This window comes from Mustela putorius, unplaced genomic scaffold, assembly GCF_011764305.1.
Source record: "Mustela putorius furo isolate JIRA1106 unplaced genomic scaffold, ASM1176430v1.1 tig00003834_pilon_pilon_pilon, whole genome shotgun sequence".
Taxonomy (NCBI): Eukaryota; Metazoa; Chordata; class Mammalia; order Carnivora; family Mustelidae; genus Mustela; species Mustela putorius.
In genome coordinates this window covers 53,490,545-53,507,361 of record NW_025421987.1, presented here as the reverse complement: position 1 = coordinate 53,507,361, position 16,817 = coordinate 53,490,545, and the positions used below count along the sequence as shown (strand labels likewise).

General features: G+C 34.5%; 2 protein-coding genes across 11 annotated transcripts in view; one reads left to right on the top strand and one right to left on the bottom strand.

Moving 5' to 3' along the window:
* Window positions 1-10,151, top strand: part of HLTF (helicase like transcription factor) — a 53,513-nt gene extending 43,362 nt beyond the window's left edge. For 4 of the 7 annotated variants that reach the window (XM_004755494.3, XM_004755490.3, XM_004755491.3 and 1 more), the window contains exons 21-25: window positions 899-1,024; window positions 1,752-1,864; window positions 2,189-2,369; window positions 5,555-5,635; window positions 7,967-10,151. In XM_004755494.3, the coding sequence (XP_004755551.1) occupies window positions 899-1,024; window positions 1,752-1,864; window positions 2,189-2,369; window positions 5,555-5,635; window positions 7,967-8,119 (654 nt within the window). In that variant the 3' untranslated portion in view covers window positions 8,120-10,151. Of the gene's footprint in view, window positions 1-898; window positions 1,025-1,751; window positions 1,865-2,188; window positions 2,370-5,236; window positions 5,264-5,554; window positions 5,636-7,966 lie in introns of those variants that run through there. The other 3 variants (XM_013057705.2, XM_013057704.2, XM_045088499.1) reach the window with 3 other exon arrangements.
* Window positions 10,152-15,114: 4,963 nt separating this feature from the next.
* The window catches only part of GYG1 (glycogenin 1), a 33,844-nt gene continuing 32,141 nt past the window's right edge, over window positions 15,115-16,817 (bottom strand). For 3 of the 4 annotated variants that reach the window (XM_004755487.3, XM_045088497.1, XM_045088496.1), the window contains one exon: window positions 15,907-16,769. In XM_004755487.3, the coding sequence (XP_004755544.1) occupies window positions 16,596-16,769 (174 nt within the window). In that variant the 3' untranslated portion in view covers window positions 15,907-16,595. Of the gene's footprint in view, window positions 16,770-16,817 lie in introns of all 4 variants that reach the window. The other variant, XM_045088495.1, reaches the window with a different exon arrangement.

Sequence of the window (16,817 nt, the reverse complement as noted above, 5' to 3'; positions counted from 1 at the left end):
CAAATGGACACAACAAATACTGCTTTGAATGAGTCTGATAGGATTTAACAGGTCTACACCAGCTTTATAAGCCATTAAGAAGGATATTTTTTTCTTCGAAAAAACCATTCCAAATAGTGTGCTGTATTGTAGTTAGGTTCAAGATACTGTTACTCATGGTTTCTTTATTTGTCTGCAAATAGTACAGTTCACCATGAACAATGTAGGAGTTAGGGGTGCCAACCCCCTGTGCAGTTGAAAATCTGCATATCACTTTTGACTCCTATAAAACTTCTGTCTACTGTTGACTAGAAGCTTTACCAATAACAGTTAACACATATTTTATTTACTTTTTGAAGTTTTTATTTAAGTAATCTCTACAGCCAATGTAAGGCTAACACTCATGACCCCAAGATCAAGAATTGCATGCTTCTCCCAACTAAGCCAGCTTGATGCCCCTATATGTGGTATTCTTAAAGTAAGCTAGAGAAAATACTAAAATGATAAGAGAATATCCATTTATATTGTACTATATATATATGTATATACTATACATAATATATATTATCATATATAAGTACTATGCTATATTTATTGAAAAAAATCCCACTATAAGTGGACCTCTGGAGTTCAGACCATTTCCAGAGCAAATTGTATTATAATACTTGTTTGAAGTTCCTGCTGTTAGTCAAGATCACATACCATACTTTAGCTCCCTATTTTACCCAGTCCCACTTAACACATAGGAATCTGCCTGGAGTTCAGCATGTACAAATTTATCTTAAATGGATGAATCTAATAAAAAGTCTAAGAAAGTGTTAGCTATTAAGGATATAGAATTTATCATCTTTTTGAAAATTTTAGGGAAATTTATATTTCTTCCTCTGATAAACTTTACTTATATCTCACTTTTATACAGCCACATGCTAAATGTCCTTTGTGCAGAAATGATATACATGGAGACAATTTATTAGAATGCCCTCCAGAAGAATTGGCATGTGACACTGAGAAAAAGTCTAATATGGAATGGACATCTAGTTCAAAGGTAAAATGCACATGGGCAAATATTTGAGTATTTGTTTTACACTTATAAAAGGATACCATGTCTTGGGCACCTGGGTAGCTCCGTCAGTTGGGCCTCTGCCTTCAGCTCAGGTCCTGGGATCGAGCCCTATGTCAGGCTCCCTGCTCAGTGGGGAGGCTCCTTCTCTCTCTCCTTCTGCCTGTCTTCACTGTGCTCTTTCTCCCCCTCTAATTAATATAATCTTTTTTTTTCTTTTTAAAAGGGTACCATATCTTAAAATAATTCTGCTTTTAACCCTATCATTAGAATATTATACTCTGGGGGCGCCTGGGTGGCTCAGTGGGTTAAAGCTTCTGCCTTCGGCTCAGGTCATGATCCCAGGGTCCTGGGATCGAGCCCCATATCGGGCTTTCTGCTCAGCAGGGAGCCTGCTTCCTCTTCTCTCTCTGCCTGCCTCTCTGCCTGCTTGTGATCTATGTCTGTCAAATAAATAAAATATTTAAAAAAAAAAAATACACTATGTGGGTGTTAACATTTTTATATCTAGTGGTGAGTTTGAGAGGAAAGGAGCTTCAGTTTGAGTGCATTCTTTCAATTTTAGATTTTAAAAACATTAGTTTTCTTTGACTTTGGCATTTTAGAGAAATAATGGGGCAAGAACGTTCTTTTCCTAATTTAAAAAAAGTTGTATGTATTTTGCCTATTCAAAATAGAATCTAATGGATGTCCTCATTTTTTTTTTTTTCAGATTAATGCTCTAATGCATGCACTGATTGACTTAAGAAAGAAGAATCCCAACATAAAAAGTTTAGTTGTTTCTCAGTTTACAACATTCCTGTCTTTAATTGAAACACCACTCAGGTAAATTCAATATTGATTCTCACTTTGAGTGAAAGGATTTTGTGTGTTTTGATTTGGTTAGCAAAAATTGTTTTACCAGTTATATTCATTTCATCTATCGAAAATGACAGAATCACAATAAAGAATAATGCCTGGGAGCATAGGATTTTAAAGATTTAGTCCTGACTTTATCAGAAAAAAGAGCAGAGCATGACATGTTAGTAGATGGGTTAGTATATATTTGTCAAATGAGTAGAAGAATTGGTTGAATGAACAGATTTGTAATTACTTACATTTTTTTTAATCAAATGGAAAGTGTTACTTGTCTTTTTTGTCCCTCCACAGAGCCTCTGGATTTGTGTTTACTCGTTTGGATGGTTCCATGGCACAGAAGAAAAGAGTTGAATCAATTCAGTGTTTTCAAAACACTGAAGCAGGATCTCCAACCATAATGCTTCTATCCTTAAAAGCAGGTGGAGTTGGTCTGAATCTTTCTGCAGCTTCTCGAGTGTTTTTAATGGATCCAGTAAGTAATTCTGTAGACTTTTTGGTATGTTATTAAACTTTAAAAAAAAATAAACTATTTGGTAAATACCATCATAGTTGTAACTGATTGTGAAAATTCTTGGTAAAAACAGTAACTTAGTAAATGTGTAATGAGGGCTTTAAGTGCTTTACGTACACCAACTGAAATTCGCACAATATCCCTAGGATATTTCTAGAATGGATCCGTATGAGATTTTATTATTGTCCTTATTTTATTATTGTCCTTATTTTTACTTCTCTGAAGCAGAGAGAAATAAAATAACTTGCCCAACCTCATGCAGTAATATGCAAACCAGGATTCCATGTTCTTAATTTCTATGGTTTTCTGCTTCCATATATAAAATTAGTTTCTATTAACTAATAGAAAGTGTAGTGGTTTCATTCATTTGGCCAACAAATAATGTGAATCCTGCATTGTGTCAGGGAGTCTTACAGGCACCAGGAATCTGGCTATAAACAAGGTAGACGTAGTTACTGTCGTGATTTTAATGGTCTGTTTTAATGTGCAAAAAATTAGGTAAAATACAGTTTCTCACCTCTGTGCTCAGAAATTAAGGAGTTCTTGCATGAGACCCAGGAAGCTGCATTTTTATAAAGATCATAGGTGATTCAGGTGGAGTTGGTCCAGCATCACAGTTTTAGAAACTAATGCCATTAATGAACATTTTGGATAAATTTTAGCATCTAATACAGATCACTTGTAGTTGTACAATACAGATCTAGCTGTAGAGTGGGAGCTAAAATTCATTCTGAACTTTATTCACCGAACTGACCTAAGAGAAGCATATATAGAGCAGCACCTTCTTCTAACAGCACATAGTGCTGTAGGCACTCTGGAATAATTCAATTCAGTTTCTAATTCGCACTGGGTTACTGTGTCAGGGCCAGAGGCAACCCTATTTGCTATTTCTGTGATTCACAGATTTAAGATTTGTAGTTTTAGCTTGTTACCTGAAATTCAGAAAATTTCGTTAACATAGTTCACTGAGATACAAATTTGAGTTATTCTGATTAGGCTAGCTAGTTCATGCATGCACCCATTACCAAGGCCTTTTTGCTCAGCTGGGTTAACCTCCCCAAGTGAAATACCGAACAGAACCACATTTTAACATTCACAGATTTCATACTGATGTTATGGATGGCAGTGATCTATTGTATTTTCTTGCCTTAGTTCTGTGGATGAAGTTTTAAATCTTTGCTAGAGTTTTAATATTTTATGGTTATTATAAAAAAAAGTCATTGTAATTACATATTAAGTTATATTAACTAACCTGATGATAATCTTATATGATTTTTGGACAAATTCCCAAATTACTTGCTTCTTTTGTTATAATCTTAGTATCTGATACAGAAAAGGTTGTCAATACCAAATATAGTATTATAAAGCCAATCACAGACTGTACTCTTTAGTAGTTTAAAAAAACTGCTAGAATGTTTTAGCAGTTCATAGTAAATTTTCATTGAACACTTCAAATGTTTCTACCTTTAAAATGAAAGCCAGGTCCCAGGAAAATAAGATTAAATCAAAAAAACTTTATTCATGAAAATATTTTACCTTTTCATGGGATGTTGCATTAGAGTTAAGATGTATTTTAAATATTTAGTTTTGGTCTTTTGATAAAGTTAATTACCTTCCTTCATCAGTACTGCTGAAAATGGAAGCTATCAGTTTTATATTATCATGAGATAAATTTGATCCCTGGTAGGGGTACCTAGGTAGCTCAGTTGGCTAAGCATTTTACTCTTGATCTCAGGGTTTTGAGTTCAAGCCCTGCCCTGTATTGGGGTCCATGCTGGGCATGAGCCTACTTAAAAAAAAATTTTGACTCTTGGTAGTCATACTAGATATATATTGCCGCTCACTAGAACGTTCCTTGATAAAATAGAAGACAACAGAAAGGAACGTGTACCTGGGCTCTTGGTAATAACAATTTCAATATGTATTAAATCATGAAATACAGAATATACATAAAATATGATACTTTTAGAAAATCGTAAGCTAAGTATATTCTTAAAATCTGACTATGAAATATGAAATATGAAAAATCACCCAATACTTAAATTACAATAATAGTAAAATCTCCTTTTCTCTAGAGCTCATGGGAACTTTATTTTTTAAGAGCTAGGGATGGGAGGGAGACTCTACACTCAGCACAGAGCCAGATGTGGGGCCCAGTCTCACGACCCCCAGTATATGACCCAAGTCAAAATCAACAGATGCCTATCCAACTGAGCCACCCAGGTATCCATCAGTGGAATTTTAAACAGAAGAAAATAACAGCCTAAGTATGAATCACACTATAAACTTGTCATCAACATAGGCATTTGCGATTTTGTTACATTTTCAGGTGGTATTTTGCTGTATAAAGTTTCCTTTGTCCTAAACATCCTTTAAGAATCATCCCATAGTTTAAAATTTTAATGATCGCTAACCTTGGTAGTTCATTATAGTTATTTCCAAACCACTTGACTCCTGTCTTTCTAGACAGAAGAACTCTGTATCGTTTTGCTTTTTTCTTTGCTTGTTTCATTCTTCACTTTAAGACAGTCCCCATGATAATACTTGTATTTAATGAGTTAATGTTATTTTAGTTCAATTTTAAAGTCAGATTCAAATATAGATACAGAAAATTACATCAACAAAGCCTTTAATTTTTAATACTTTTGATTACTCCTGAAAGCTTTTTTTGTGCTTTTATTTAACAAATGGAAGAAAGTGAAAGAAAAAGAATAAAAAGATTAGCAAAAGGGGAGAACACTTTTTCATAAATGGAATAAATTACATCTTTTCTGACATAAATTAAGTCATTTAAGGATGTGTAACTTTTTTTTTTCTTTGTTAAACAGACATAGATCAATTTTAAAGTGGAAAAGGTACTATTTGATTACTTAAACATTGGGTGATTGCTGTGTATTGGGTGATTGCTTTCTATGTATCAGGCACTGTATTAGATACTAGAAGCAGTGCAGTGAAATGAGGAATACCTGCCTGTCATAGTTGGGGGTGGGGTATATTTTTTCCCCCCAGAGCATTTAGGTCAGTTTCTGAATTCCATCAGAAAAATCTTGAGTCAGTAAAAGGTGAATGAGTAATACTGAAATGAAAGGAATTGGGCAGAACACTCACAGATCAGGGTGGTAATAAAGCAATCATATTCTTGTTAGGCCTGGAATCCAGCTGCTGAAGATCAGTGCTTTGACAGATGCCATAGACTTGGACAGAAGCAAGAAGTTATCATCACAAAAGTGAGTTTTTAAGCCATCTGTTTTAAAATTAGGTTGATGAGGTTTTTAAGATTATACAAATAATGCATGAATGTATTATTATGAAAGACTGCAGTAGAATTAGGCAGAACAAAGTATGAAGGTCAGCTTTAATCTCCTCTAGGGGAAACTACTATCAGTAATTTTACATGTTATTCAAAGTCTCCTTCTCAGTGTTTACATAGATTCATTTGTGTGTATGTCTCTCCTTTAAAAATATCTCTTAAGGTAAGTAAGATCGCCCTTTATTATTCTGCAGCATACTTTGCTCCCTTAACAGTCTATATTGGGAACCACCCATGTAAGTACACTACCATAAAAGTACATATAAACATAGTAAAACATACAGAATATTTACCATTTTATCCAAAGTGTACACTTAAGAGGCATTACATACTTTCACACCGTTGTGTAATTTTTCAACATCATCTGTCCCTAGAACTTTTTCATCTCAATTTGAAACTCAGCCCTCAGCAACTACCCTTATACTTTGTGAATTTAATGATTCTACAAACCCATTCTTTTTAATATCATATATAGATATATCATAATTTAGCCAGTCTAATATTTTGCTAATAAAAACAGTTCCATAATGAGAATTATATTATATGCAAGTACTTCTTCAGGATTAAGAAAACTAGAATTCTGGGGGTACCTGGGTAGCTCAATCAGTTAAACGGCTGCCTTTGGCTCAGCTCATGATCTCCGGGTCCTGGAATCCAGCCGTGTGTTGGGTCTCTGCTCAGTGGGGAATCCACTTCTCCCTCTGCCCAACTGCCCCTTCCCCCTTTTGGGCTTTCTCTCAAATCTTTTTAAAAAAAAGAAAACTAAATTCTGGATTTAGGATTCTTTAAACTTTGCTTTCTAAACAGACTTAAAGATGTATGAGAATGATGTAAATTTTTGCTTATGTAATAGTCAGAAAAGTGCTCCTTTAATTTCTGTACATCTAAGACCTTGAGCATATTTATTTTTCACTAATCTATTGTCAGTTAATATTTTTTTCAGTAAATTGTTTTTTTGCCCAGTTTTCATAAAGTACAAGTACAGTTTTATAATGTTAAAAGACTCCTTTATACACTGATTTTAAATTTGTTACATTAGAAATGGTTTATTTCAAACTCTTTGAACTGGATGTGTTTTTTTATGAAAAAGCTTCAAAAATTTTAAGTATATCTTTTTTTTCTACTTATTTGAAATGTCACTTTTATCATAAACTAATTTGTATATATTAATGTGAATCTCTTTCCAGACTTTGTGTTTCTATTTCTTTGATTTCTTTTCCTATTCCTGGGACATTACTATTAAATTTACTATGGTTTTCTAAAGTATGCTTTTGTATCTAGCAGAGCAGTGCGCTCTCATTACCCTTCTTTTTGGAAATTTGTTAATACAATTACTTACTCTTAAATTGAGCTTTGGATTTAGGTTACCAGATCTCGTTTAAGAAATCTTATTTTGGATTTATTGAAGTTATGATTAATTCGAGAATGATTTTTATAAATATATATAAATACTCCTTATGAGTAAGGAGTGTTCCCATACAAGAATTTAGTCATTTTTTTTTTTTTTGGTCTTTTATGTATTTCAGTAATGTTGTATTGTTATTACAGTAACTAGACCTCTATGCAGTGTTGACTAATAGTAGTCATAGTAGTAATTCTTGCACTGTTCCTTTTATTGTTTTACATTGTGACTCCATTGTTCTTGGTAAGTTTCCAGTGGATACACTTAAGATTAAGGGACATTTATTTATAGGCTAATGAAGATTTTTTTTAATCAAGGTTTTTATCAGAAATGCTTCTTAAGCATCAGTTGAGAAGATGTCTTTTTTTCTTTACTCCATGTTTTAAATTAAACCAGATAAAGGCACATTCTTGCATTTCTGGGAGAATCTCATTTGGCTATTTAAATATAATGATAAATTTATCTTGCAAGTATTCCAGTTACAGAGTTGCCTATAAAGTTTGCTGGTTTGGTGCTGTTCTTAAGATGTAACTTAAGGCCTTACAGCCATATTCTTTATATAAGAAAACCATATGAGTGATGAGGGAAAGCAGTGCTCAGCTCTGGTTATTCTACTGTATTCTAAATATGCTTACTGCATATTGAGAAAAAATTATTAGATATTAGATTATGTGTATTATAAAACTTAATAGCTTTCAAAATTGGTTAATCTATGTAATATACTGTAAGAAAGCAAGTTTTTTTTATAGTGGACTAACATTTCAACCTGTCTTAAGTTTTCATTTTTTCCTATTGAAGATTTTAAATACTGTGACCTAAAAAGTTTTTTGTTTTTTTTTTTTTAAGTTCATTGTGAAGGATTCTGTTGAAGAAAATATGCTGAAAATACAAAACACAAAGAGAGAACTTGCTGCGGGAGCCTTTGGAACTAAGAAAACAAATGCTAATGAAATGAAACAAGCTAAAATTAATGAAATCAGAACTTTAATTGATTTATAATTTGTGGGATTTTGGTAAGGTCAGTTTGATTAGATATATACTGAAATTTTGGAAATGAGAAAATAGTGTTTTAGAAATGAGATCTAGAGTATGTCTTCTAAAAGAAGTGTATCATTTTATATTAGTAAAGTATTACTGATAATCTCTTCTATATATGAACCTATTTTTAATATTTCAAATAGCAATAAGTTCTGTTATATACTGTGGCCTAAAATAATTTTTTGAGAAAGTTACTTTGTTATTCAGCTTTTCATAGTGTCTTTGCTGAGTATTTTCATATCTTTCAAGTACTCAGCCTTTTCATATTTCAAATAAGGTCAAACCTTTTATAATTTTGACCAAATAAAGAGTTATTTTCTGTGTTGGACACATCTGATTAATCACTAGAGCCTTCCATTTGTGATGTGATGGATTCACAGTCCTTGTAAATGGTTAATACGTAGACTATATACAAGAGATTTTATTACTTTAAAAAACCATATTTGCATTCCAGAATCAAACCTTAAATGAGACTGAAGTCCAGGTTAGCAACTTATATATTTTTTTTAACAGTTTGAGATCTAATTCACATATGTAATTTGCAGTTTTTATGTTTATGAAAATATTAGGGACTGTGTTAGAATACTATTTTTCTCCATTTTTAGTGAAGTAGTACTATTATTGTTTAAATGTAATTCAATGTGTTAGTGTGTAAATACAGTCTGTAGGGGTGAGAAGGAACCAATTCTACCCAGTTTAATTTGAATATTTAAATTATGGAAGTGCTGAATAGATATTTCTATATATAGAGATAATTTTTATTTATGTAGCTTTTTTTAAAAAAATAACTTTATAAATTTTTATAATTCAGAAGACTACTATATGTGAGAGGCGTGATATCTGGATGGAAGTTGGGCTGGATGACCTCCAAAATCGTTTCAACTCTTAAAGACATCTTAATCCTGAATGGAAAAATTTCTTTGTTACGGTGTTTAGAATCAGACATTGATTTTGGAACTTCAGTAATTTCACCCTATATTTATCTATAAAATTAGTCCTCTTTTTCTTGTTAATAATCAGACACAGTAGTTGTTATGGCATTCTAGATGACCCTTTGAGTCACATTTAAACAAGCTCTACATTGGCAATCACGTTAGTGATGTTTTTCCTTAAGGGGAATTTTTTAATCCAAAGAAAGATTACTGTATAGGAGAAGCTTCCTGTTTGACCATGGAGACTTAAGAACACTTTTCATTTTACTTATAGTGTTAAGAAAGGACTTAAAGGTGAGCTTGGAGGCAGTGTTGTGTTCTAGACCATACATCTAGATATGTGCTAAATCTGTTAACAGCTAAATTCTCCCCTCCCTGTGCTTGGTCTTGTGCTCCCAAGGGAACAGTGGATTAGACAGCAAGAATCTTTCCAGCCCTTTTTCTCTTTGGTAGCAGGTAAGGCAGAGGGCTGGTTAAAAGATCAACAGACCTTTCTGTATGGGTAAGAGTGGAACAGAAATTGGGGTTGGTCCATTAGCATTAGGAGCAATAGGGTATTTCTTTACCTTGTAGAACTAGCATTTTACACACAAAAAAAAATCAGGTTGATGAAAATCTCATGAAATACAGTATGTGGATTTCTATATACCAATACTCCCATGAGATTAAGTACAAAAAAGAATTTTCAGCAAAAATATACACACTTCTCTTGCTTACAAAAGCAAAGCCTTGCAAACTCACTGTAAGTTTGCTTGCTTCTTTACCCATTTACAGACTTGCATTTTTAAGCATTCATAATGATAAATTTGGCAAGTCATTTAAAAAAATACCTGTTTTTGTACAGTCCTCTTAAATGGTGTTAAAATTCATCCTAAGAATATATATAAACCACCAAAATGAAAAGTTCGTATTCTGCTCTACTGTTAATTCTGTTTCATCATTATGTAGAGTAATAGTTTTAGAAGTTATCTTGAAGATATTGTATTCCCACTTGTGGTTCAAACTGAATTTTGTGGTTCAAACTGGATTTTGTTTTAAAATCAATAAAGTTTTAAAAATCAGCTTCTATGCCGTAATTTTTGTGCCTTTTTCCTTGAAGAAAATTTTTATAAATCTCATACTTCTGTGAAGATACCTACTTTACACAATTGTTTTTTACTGATAGTACCTAAAAAGTACTGTAACAAGTTTATTCTTAGCCCTTTATTTTGCTCAATTTGAATTTGCTTAGAAAACAGAGTGTGTATATTTTGAAGTTAAGTGCCTTGATCTTCTAAAACATTGGTTCCAGTTATTTTCCTCATCTACCAGGAAAAAAGAATACTTCTATGTAGTGGTATTAATAGATAGCACTCTGTATTGTAGATTTTGCTCTAATCTAGGATTGAAGGAGTAATCAGGAAAATTTATTACTAGTGAGTACCAATGTAATTATCATCTTCACAGCAGTGTGTTTTTCTGTTCGGGGAAATCCAAGGCATTGGTGTTTTTTTTCTTTATAGTACTTGCCAAAATTCTATTCATTAGAATTTGGAAGATTCATTAAACACACGGGGACAAGTATCAGTTTTGGCTTAATAATAATAACTCAGTTGTTTAACCTTAAGTTTTTAGCTGTATTAGCTATAAAATACTTGCAAAAGTTATAATACAATTTTCCCTCATTAGGAAGTATGTAGTAACCAGGTTCTACATTCTGGAATTTGCTACCTCATTTGTGTAGTACTTGTGAATAAGAAGAGCCAGAAACTGGTCACTGTGAATAATGACTGGGATGCTTCCCTGCAGTACTACCTACTTCAAAGGGAAAACTGTTGATTAGAAAACTTGTAAGCAGATGTCTTCTTTCCCTGTTAATATATTCATATTTCTTGTATGTAATAAGAGACAATAGTCTTCTATATGAACCCACAATAATTTACTTCATTTGAAAGGGCAAATGATTTACTATCAGGATTTTTGATTAAAATGTAGGATGTTTAAATCTTTTTCCAATCCCCTATTCAGGCTTCCTGGTCAAGAGTTTTCTGACAAATTTAAATCCATTTCTACTTTTTATGGAAATTGTTTTCTATAGGAAAAGAACACAATTTTAATAATGCTTGTAATTTAACATATATGGCACAGGCCACTCCATTAACCTCAGCCAAGTGTCCAAAAACTTTATAATAACTAAGGCTACAGGACTTCATTTAGAAGGCTATCAAATGTCAAAATGATTTTTTTAGATTGGTGAACAAAAATTGTAGGACATGTGTTCACATGAAATAGTCTAGACTATTACAAGAGGATATTTAGTGTGATCAGAAGGGACAGTAAGAGTCCTCAAAGAGTATATATTCTTAAGTATGTGCTGTACTTACTAAAGAAGAGATATGAATACTTTCAGGAAGATTTTCAGTAAGTTTGTGGTGTTTTCAGCATTCTAGTTAATTAAAAATGAAAGCAGATAAAATTAACCAGGATACAGCTTCCTGAATGCTTAACTTACTTTTTTGTTAGGGGAGGAAAGGGCTATTCTCCTACTAGTACATTGTAGGCTTTTTAAAAAAATTTTTTAAGGATTTTTTTATTTATTTGACAGAGATATCACAAGTAGAGAGGCAGGCAGAGGTGGGGTGGGAAGCAGGTTCCCCGCCGAGCAGAGAGCCCGACTTGGGGCTCTATCCCAGGACCCCGAGATCATGACCTGAGCTAAAGACAGAGGTCTCAATCCACTGAGCCACCCAGCCACCCCCACTGTAGGTTTTGGGGTTTGTTTGTTTGTTTTTAAGATTTTATTTATTTATTTGACAGATCACAACTAGGCAGAGAGGCAGGCAGAGAGAGAGGAAGAGAAACAAGCCCCTGCTGAGCAGAGAGCCAGATGCGGGGCTCAATCCCAGGACCGTGGGATCATGACCTGAGCAGAGGCTTTAGCCCACTGAGCCACCTACGCGCCACCCCCCACCGTAGGTTTTTAAAGAAAACTTGCCCTGGTATCAATGTTGGTAAAGAAAAGTTAAATTAACTATTTCATGAGAAATGTTCCAGTGAAGGAGACCTAATAGGCTTCTTGCAGGTTTAAGTAAGGAGATTTAAGATAAACATTCACATTAGGCATGAATTACAGACTTTGATTAAGCATGGAGTTAATCCCCAAAGGCATGGATCGGACCTTTGTGTGGGCAAATCTGTCTTACAGCGAAAGGCTATTCTATCCACCACTGTTCACAAGAAGATTAAAAAGAAATGATATATTGATCCTCTACAAATGTTCTTATAATCTGAGTTATTGTTGCCATTTTATACATCTTACTAGCTGACTCTTGGTATTTTAGGCTCCCTGGAGTTGGAAAAGTTAGTACTTCACCTTAATTAAGGCATATCCTTTAAAAGATCAAGGGAAGAAATCTGTTAGCCTAGTTCAGTGACTTCTCAGCCTATTAACTGGATACTTTTATGCACATTATATGCTATTTTCTATGGAATATCTATCACCCTTTTGGAATCAAAACATTAATAACCTTCAAAAAGTATTTACTTAAATTATGTAAGCTTTTTCACTTTAGAGCTTTTATTGCTTATACAATGTAAAAAAGGGGAGGAGGGGGGACAGAAAGTATTAAGACAAAAAACACCAAGTGATATGTTTGATTCCCCCACACATACCAAATCTGATGCTTTGGATAACCTTTTCTCAATTGTAAAAAAAAAAAAAGGCTTTGAATCTTGTGTTACAGACAGAGTTCCAAAATACACTTAATTATTCAGATTTCATAGTGCATGGCAGTAGAGTTGTCTGAAAAGATTTCTGTTAATCTCAACCAGGGACCCAGGAGCCAAAAAACTGTTTGATCACCTAAAATAGCAGCCTTTGGTAAATACCTATATAGTTGACTCTTGAACAACATGAGGGTTAGGCGAGCTGACCCCATCTGTGCTTTTGGTTTGTATTGAAAATCCACATAAAACTTCTGACTCCCCCAAAACTTAGCCTACTACTAACCAGAAGCCTTACTGATAACACTCAACATGTACATAGATACAGGTCTTGTGTACTGTATTTTTATAATGAAGCTGGAAAAATTATTAAAATCAAATACAATACTGTATTAAAAAAATTCATGTGTTAAGTATACCCTCACAGTTCAACTTAGGTTGTTCAAGGCCAACTGTACTTGACTCAGTGGAAAAGGACTAGCATTCAAAGGCTCTTTCCTAAACATTTGACTCTTCCTATTTTTACTAGGCAAACAGTAGTGAGAAATGGTAGCTGAAAGAACCATTCAAGAAACAAATACAGAATAACTAGGTCACAAGAACTGAACTGCTTTGTATAAGGTGTGCGGAGCCTTTGCCCATACAGGTGTATGTTGACCTTGAATACATCACAATATCACAGCATAGTCCTGTAATAGAATTTGTGCCTCTTCTAGGCCAATAAAACCTCTGAAAACAGGGTAACAGAGGCTTCTTGTGTAGAGAAGCTGAATCAAAGTCCCAGCCAAATCTCACAACAAATTCTATCCTGGAGTTTTATCAGTTTATTTTTATATTATAATTTCAGGCAATCTATTTAATGAAAGCCTTTAAAGGTAAACGGTATTTCCCAACTCCTCTTTCAAGCCCTGGTCCTTCATAGCAAAATGAAAACTCGTTTATTATTACACACTGTATTACTCCCCAGATTTCTGGCATTTCTAATTCTCATTACATAGAGAGATTTCTCTGATCTCACTATGTGACAATACTATTTTTTTTTTTTTTTGACAATACTTTTTTTTAAATGCAGAACATAGCTTTGGGGTTTGGAGTATAATAATTTGAATCAAAATCTACAGATTATTTACCTTATTCTCTGCTTATCTGCGATAATGTGTATACCATATATACATCATAGGATTGACAGAATTGAGATGGAAATGCCTAGTAAACTTTCCTCTTTTGCTTTCTTACATATTATTTAAAGGAGACTGAATTTCAGCATCTGAAAACCAGAGAATAAGTTAATCAAATAACTCAAGTATAAAAAGACTGTAATCCATTTGTGTGTTTGTAATAATAAGCAAAGAAAAAAGTAAACCATAACAGACCATTTTAAGGACATGCCAAATCTGACTTCAGCTTAATGCTCCAAGTCTCAGTGACATTAAAAAGATAAATACTATACAAATATATTTACACATGTTATTTATGGTAATGTTTTCTATATCCCTCAAAGAACTGAGATTATCTTTTGGAAAGGCTTCACTTTCATTATTAGAAGTTGAGCCTCCTGCTATGTAACCACCACCTGACCTCTTCATGCATCTTCTGCTAAAAACCTCATTCCCCGTTGTAGTTAGTATAAATACCACTTTAATGTATCAGGTGGTTTTCAAATGTTATTTGGGTTGGAGTCTTTGGATTGCCTGGCAGTTACTTGGAGCAGAGACAATGCGCCGAGTAACTGGCCTCAACCGAGACCTACTGAATCAATTTTTAAGTGATGAGGCATAAAAAACTACTTACAGTTAAGTCTCCAATGCTTTAGGGAGCAGCGAGGCTGGAGACTCACACAGTTGCTCAAGCCCCTCATCTTCAGTTACTCCTTTTCCTCACTCTTCACTTCCAATCCATCAGCAACTTCACTGCCTTCATCCTGGTGAAAGGTATGCTAGATTACCACAGTCTCTGTCGGGGACCATGAGTGTAAACTAACTGTCCTTCCCATCAACTCTCTTGTCCTCAATTCAAACTATTTTCCACCAGCTGCAAAAGCAGTGTTCTTAAAATGTAAATCATAAAGGTAGAACAATTAGATCATCTTTAAGAATAACTGCAACGAACAGTCACCAACTACATCAAAATTCAGTAATTCATAATGATGCTAAGAACACAATCTCCCCAAAATCACTTTGGTTACCTTTGGAGGATAGCAGGAAACCAGTTTCCTATTTTATATACCCATCTCTCGACTTATGATGGGGTTACATCCTGATAAATGCCCCCAACATGGAGATCCTTGGATTTAGGAATAATTTGAGAAGAGGCACCCAATCGTAGTTTATCCTCAGAAATCATTTATTTGATATTTTACAATTTTAGGTAAATCCTCAGGTACTTCTTGAGCTCTTCTGTAGTCTGCCTCCAAGGTAGCCCTTAACCATTCTTGCCTCCAGGATTCTGTATCCCCGTGTATTCATTTGCACCCAAATTGAATAGGGCTGACTCGTGTAACCAGTAGGATGCTGTAGAAATAAAAGGGTGACCTTGCAGCCACTGCAGCTTCTGCCCAATTAAACCTCTCGAGTTTCTGGTCCTGGTCTTCTCTCCTGGTTGGCTGGCTGGTTGGTTGGTTGGTTTTCCTCCAATAGAGTAATTACTCACATCACTTTTAAAAGGTCATTTTGGATCCTGCCCTAAACTGGCTTGCCATCCTTGCAACCTAGAATCCTCTATACATTTAATAAATATCCTTTACACGTGTATCATTTTAATTCATGGATAGAAACACTAGAAGTCACTGGTTCCAGTACTGATTCTAGAAGTCTGGAAAGATTATCAAGTATGTCCAGAGATTGACAATGAACCTGTGATGATTTTAGCATTGTAGTATTTTCTAAAATCTGAACATCACTTGATATGGAGAGACAGTGTGAGTGACAGAACAGATAAATCACCATCACTGGAGAACACTAGACTGAACTATTTCTAGATATCTAGAAACCAATTCCAAGTGTCAAGTTTTATGCTGTTTTTTTAAAACATTGACAAATTCTACAGATTATGAAAAACTACCTAATACATTTTTTCCCTAAGGGGAGTGGGAATCCCTTAATTAGACAAACAAAATATGGCAAAAAGCCTTTATTTTCATACAAGGTGCCACCGTAGGTAACCATCAGAGAACACACTGCTCTTTACAGATACATAGAACTGAAAAAAGCATTTTAGCATGCTGCCTTACTGTACACAGAAAACTGGTGAACAATTTCAGACACTACAGTTAGGAAATAAAATGGGTTAACGCCGCTTGCCAATAGGTTTATGAATCACTCAGCAGTGTTACAGGATATCTTCACCTGAAAGCAGAATCACAATCACTCTGGCAGTCTCTGGGCCATTCTAAATAAAATGCAGGTCTAATGAAAGTGCAAGCGAGAGATACCCTGTCCCATCTGAAGAGAGACTGATCTAGAGCCATATTGGCACATTTTTAGAGTCGATAACAGCCATTTTAATTAGCCTGACTCTCCCTTACCACGTATGCTGGCCGTCAACAAAATTAAGAATTTCCGACAAGAGCTGAGTATTGAATAAGCCTAGGGTTAACAAGCAGAACGCTGTCCACATAAATAGAACTGCTACTTCACAACTTTTGCCCAGTTCTCACCTGTTGTCTTGCAAAATCCCCTTATCTGATGAATTCTAGCAAAGCTTCTAGCAACTGTAACAGACCTTTCCTAACCCAGCTCGAGATATTAAATATCAGAAACAAGTGCCTGTGAAGTGGATGTGTCCATGGGAAAAAGGCAGTGTTTCTACTGGAGGTAAGTGTCCAGTTTCCTCTTGATGTTGTCAAAGGAATCTGCTCCCATGTAATCAGCCTGGCCCTGCTCCCACCGCTCCTTCCGTTCTTCTGAGGACACAAAAGGCTGGGCTGCAGCCGGGATCTCCCCAAGGGACAGATGTGATACGGCTCCTGAGACGCCTTCCTAAAAAGGAGAGCATAATCACAGACTCCTTGAGAGCTGCAAATCAGA